The 5,396-nt window shown below is 47.9% G+C and overlaps 2 protein-coding genes across 3 annotated transcripts in view; both read right to left on the bottom strand.

Moving 5' to 3' along the window:
- shdb (Src homology 2 domain containing transforming protein D, b) overlaps positions 1 to 878 on the bottom strand; it is a 20,667-nt gene extending 19,789 nt beyond the window's left edge. For both annotated transcript variants that reach the window (XM_084692963.1, XM_084692964.1), the window contains exon 1: positions 679 to 878. The gene's annotated coding sequence lies outside the window, so the exon portion shown is untranslated. The remainder of the gene's footprint in view (positions 1 to 678) is intronic.
- A 1,580-nt stretch (positions 879 to 2,458) lies between these two features.
- Positions 2,459 to 5,396, bottom strand: s1pr3a (sphingosine-1-phosphate receptor 3a). The gene is made up of 2 exons (XM_084692965.1): positions 5,176 to 5,396; positions 2,459 to 4,577 (listed from the first exon to the last, which is right to left on the bottom strand). The coding sequence occupies exon 2, from the start codon at positions 4,461 to 4,463 to the stop codon at positions 3,267 to 3,269; it is 1,197 nt and encodes a 398-aa protein (XP_084549091.1). The 5' UTR covers positions 4,464 to 4,577; positions 5,176 to 5,396; the 3' UTR covers positions 2,459 to 3,266.

A 5,396-nucleotide genomic window follows, 5' to 3' on the forward strand; every position in this document is an offset into this window, starting at 1 on the left:
ATTCGACACAGCGATTTAAAAATCCATTAATGTTTTATTCTCTACTACGTTAATCTTCAACTCGTGAACCCGTGCTCTCGTGGACCCGTGCTCTCGTGGACCCGTGCTCTCGTGGTCACAACTGTTCCGGAGCGGAGCGACAGAAACCCGCACAGCTGGATGTGTAGGACTGCTATTTTGCGCTCTGCTGAGCAACAACAATGTCTACACTGGACTTTGCCCGAGCAAAACGATTTCAGTTTACGCCCTGGTAATAAACGCTCATGTACTTAACAAATTAAATGTTTCTCGTGAGGGGAACACAAATAAAACCACAAGAGATGACCTATATTCGTTGGTTCTAACACACGGATTTCACACAGGGCATATTTACATCCTACTTTCTAATAATATTACATTTCACCTGAACTACTTTACTACTGTAGCCTACCAGCAATACAGCAAGTGTGGCAAGTTTCGCATTGATTAGAAATACATCTCACTACAACAGTGGACTTCGCATAGGCTATATCCCATGTGTGAAACCTTGAAAATATAACGAGCAAGAAGACGGTTTATTCCATTCATAAAAATTTCGGCAAATCGTTAATTTTACTTTTTATAAGTTCATGCATAAACAAAGCCCACAATTCGAATTAAATGTCCTATATTGACTGACAGCGCGGCTCTGAAACAAACCTCCAGTTCTCCTACCACTCCGGACCCGAGCGCTTCATTGCACGTATTTTCACACTGCTGAAACAAAGTGCAAAATCCGAGAAGCCTCTGATTAAACTGGCTGTTGTCGGAATGTGTAGGCTACATCTGAAAGGAAAACGAAAAAAAAACAACAACATCGGTTGCAGAGCGAGATGGGTGCTGAATCAGGGCAGAGTTCCGCTATATGGAACGACCGATAGCAAATGTGAGCGTGAGAGAGACTGCGAGAGAAACCACGCTGTTAAAGGGGACGCTCTCGCTTTCCAGTTGATTATTCCTTTTACGGTGAGCCGACTCTTTTACTGAACATGTGCAAGCACATCGAAGCCTCAGGCGGGGTTGAACCGAAATGATAAAAGGGTTATGTTTTGTGATCGACTTATGTAGACAAATTTACACAAGTTGTCAATCAGTGTTGAAAGTCTACGCTGTGTGGTTTTTGATTCCGTTCCTGAAATAGATATTCCAAACACTAACTCACCGACATTAGTTTGCTTTGACAGAAAATAATTAGGAGTGCTGGGATTCACTGACACTCACACCTACATGTACCAACAAGCAGCCTAGACGCTATCAGCTGAAATTCCAACCGTGTATCTGTCAGACACCGATGTGAAAATAAGTGGGAACCCAACACACACACACACACAAACACAATTATAAGACAAACACCTTTTTGTTCCGAATATAACATACGAGTCCACGTGTCCCCACGTGCTCCATTCTTTCACATCTGCCACATTCCAACTTGAGTCGTTAAGCAGTAAGTTGGGTCGTGTGATATAAAGGTCTCTACCGTCTGGGGTAGTAAGACATCATAAATGCTTGTTTTTTATGACAGCCATGATCTCACTCCCGGGGGGGGGGGGGGGGGGGGGGGGGGGGGTGGTACCGATGAGGTAATCACACCAGAAGCTCTTCCCATCATCCTCTTCTCCCACCTCCCCTCCCTTTATACACCCCCTCATCCACACTCCCTCTCCCCAAATTGGTTCAAACAGCGAACAAAAGAATGAAGCATTCAAGCAACAGAAGAACTGGAGAGAAAAGGAGTTTAAGAAGCAGCACAGACTGACAAAACGAGTGTTTGAACAAAGACTGAACATAAAGTACGTCTCCGAATGTCAGTCTAATTAAAACGTTAAATGTGAAACTTAATTCTAAAGTCAATGTCAAGTGCATTAGACGTTACTCTAAATTGCAACCGTGCATTGTTTTTGTTTAACCATAACCCCTTACTATTACAAATTATTTCAATAGATTGTATGGTCACAAGGCCTTCCTGGATTTTCACGAGTAATATTCAACTGCAGAACCTGTATGAAGCCTTGTCATACACTAAGACGTCATTACCACCCAGACACCACGGATCACGTCTAGAACCGTCACTACCACTGCCAGCAGGCGAGAAAAACAAAGTAACAATGTTTGTTACTGACAGGTATTTTGATATAAAATGGGGACACAGTTTCATGCGCTCACCTTTATGATTGCGATAGCATCACCTAGCGGACGAGAATATAATGCATTGCATCTTGACATGGGAAAGTGCATCATATTTCACTCCAAGTCCCTTTAAGGTTCCCCTGCTGACTGTCATAGTCCCATTCCTGTTTGGTCTTTGCTTCAGGTGCCTTAATTGACTGTCTGACACTTACACAAGTCATCAGTGATTTGACACTGTTAATTTCAGACACTAGATGGTGCCGTTGAGCTTATGTGGTCTCTATTGTCAAAAATAATGCGGTGGAAAACAATCTTAGAAAAAGGAGGAATTGTATTTTATTCATTTGTAAAGGTATTCGAAACCAGAAACGTTTACGTTGAAATGTAATCACAGTACATTTGCTAACTAGTCCAACTTTTATCCTTTTAAATCCAACTTTTATTCACTAGTGGTTAGTGGAAGTGGCATGTGTCTTTGTTTTTGGGAAGCAGAACTAATACTGACTTTTGACAGTTCATTTTTACAAATCTTAACAATATTAATACTATAGCCACTGTACCGTGAAAGCATTTAATACACACAAAGTATTATCACACAGTTCATAATACTGAGAAGGCCTGGAACTTCTTGGAAAATAAATATTGTATCTTATAATTATTATAATAAAAGTAAAGGCAGGTGTACTGATAAATTCATCGTGCACTGCAGGTGCAGTAAACAGTGTCCTCACAAGCCACTCAGTGGAACACCGTGAAATGTCAATCAACCGCTCACTCCTGCTTCCTGATTGGACGTCCCCCCCCCCCCCCCCCCAAAGCATTCCGTTCCATCGCGAAAACATTCATGTATTTACATGGGCAGAAAACACGAGTTCAGTGGTGCTTTTGAAGCAGACTGTAAAAAGTAGTGGCTTTATATGGTTCGAGTCCAAGATAGTCATAGGCTCTCCTGTTTGGACCCTCTCCCTCCTTGCTCCAGGAGCCGTGAGAGACATCTACCTAACGTTCTCCCACCAGACCCTCCCCCGCCCAGCGCTTGTTGTGGGCTCGCCGGCGTGCTCCGAGTCTCCCTCACGCTCCACAGTCTGACCCTCTCACCTCACATGACCAGTGCCGGCCAATCAGAGCTTGCTGAGGGAGGGCAGTGCCCCTGCCTTCACCAGCACGGCAGAGAGAAGATCGGCAGGCCCCGAGGGGTGCGGCGTGCCGGCGGGCGACGGGTCACCGTGCCCGTGGTTGGAGATCCCGGGCACGGGCGCTTTCCCCCGGGTCAGGGCGGGCTTGGCCCCTCCGGCCTGGCCGCTGCCCCCCATGCTGGTCTTGCTGTTCTCCACAGTGGGAGCCAGCGTCCCCGGGTTGGGGCTCCCCTGCGCCGGGGCCGTGACCTCCAGCTGGCCCTGACAGCAGCACAACAGCCGGAAGAAGGCGGCCCTCATCTCCCTGCTGGACAGCGTGTAGATGAGCGGGTTGAGGGCCGAGTTGAGCACGGCCAGGGCGATGAACCAGTCCACTTGGTAGAGCACGGGGCAGCGCTCGGGGCTGCAGCCCACGTCCAGCAGCAGCAGCAGGAAGAGGGGCGCCCAGCACATGACGAACACGCCCAGCACGATCACCACCGTCCGCAGCAGGGCCAGCGAGCGCTCAGACGGGCGGCTGCTCACCCGCCGCCCGCTCGACGTCACCAGGCGGTAGATGCGGATGTAGAGGATGACGATGGCCGTCAGCAGGGCGCTGAACACGCTGATGCAGAAGGCCACGTAGCTCTTGGCGTACAGGGGCAGCACGGTGGAGCAGGAGGCCAAGTGGTCCAGGCAGTTCCAGCCCAGGCTGGGCAGGGCGCTGAGCAGGAAGGAGACGGCCCAGCAGCAGCCCAGCAGCGCCAGCAGGCGGCCCCGGCCCGCCGCTTCGCACGGCCTCAGACGCACCATGGTCATGTGTCTCTCGATGCCGATGGCCAACAGGCTGAAGGTGGAGGCGCTCAGGGCCACGAACATGCTGCCCTCGCGGGCCAGCCACTGGAGGGGGCTCAGGTAGAAGGTCCGGCTGCCCGACGTGAAGATGTTGACCACGTACGCCACGCCCGCCAGCATGTCCGACAGCGCCAGGTTCCCGATGAGGAAGTACATGCGGCTGTGGAAGCGCTTGTTCCTCCACAGCGCCAGCAGCACCGTGATGTTCTCCAGGACGATCAACACGCAGATGAGCAGCAGGAACACGGTCTTGCAGGCGCCGCTGCTGCGGGGGCGATCCAGCTTGCCCGAGTGGTTGTAGTGGCGCACGATGACGGAGTTCATTCCCTCCTCCAGCTGGAACGCCATCCTGCCCGGCCTTCCTCTGTCAAACAGCAGAGGGCGCCACAACACTGGAGACTGCGCGGCAAACTGCGGCTTCTTTCCTTTGAGCTAACAGCATCACCGAGATTCCACAGCTGCCTGCAAGGTAGACAACGCAGAACAATGTTATCAAACTATCATGAATAACGTCAATAGAAATGTTTCGATGTAGGTGATAGGGAGATTCGATTTTGAAGACTTTAAACCCCCTAAATAGATTCAATGTTTATGCTTTCTTAGCCTATACATCCGCTGGTAATGTTTTCTCCAATTAAGTTAGTTATTCATTTATATTCATATAGTTTAAGAAGAGTTATGTGTATCAAAAAAGCCAGATCATTCAGACCAGGGTTGAAAGGTAGCGACATGTCACATGTGAAGTCAGACACAAACGTCGCCAACACAGATGAAAAACGACCGCCTTAAGCACTTTGGTTATAAATATTTTTCAATAAAGATTATTTTTTTGGGGGGGTGGAATAAATGGAAAGAATGCATACTATTCAAAGGATACCACAAACGTCTATCCAGTTACTCCTAGAGTTATGTTACCCCTGGAGTTAACCAGTGGAAGTTTTTCAAAAAAAGTAAGATTGGAGAAACAGCAATCGGTTTATTGTACTGAATGTTTTCGCACTCCAAAAGTTGACTATGTTACATCAAGAGTGATAATTTTCCATTAGATGTTTCTTCTTACCTTGTGCTTGGATGGTGGTTCAAAATGTATTCTTTATAACCTGATGTTCATCCAACTCCGTTATGAGTTATACTCCATCGTTTGTTCAGAAATATCCGAAAGTTTCGGTTGTTGATGTTTTTGTTGATTGGTCAGTTAATTAGCTTATGTCCGTTAGAACGCAGTGCCTTAGCGGTTATATCCTCTGCCTTCCTCTCTTTGGTCCTTTCAACGTTTTCAAC

Source organism: Hypomesus nipponensis, chromosome 26 (genome assembly GCF_054491055.1).
Source record: "Hypomesus nipponensis isolate SF chromosome 26, ASM5449105v1, whole genome shotgun sequence".
Taxonomy (NCBI): Eukaryota; Metazoa; Chordata; class Actinopteri; order Osmeriformes; family Osmeridae; genus Hypomesus; species Hypomesus nipponensis.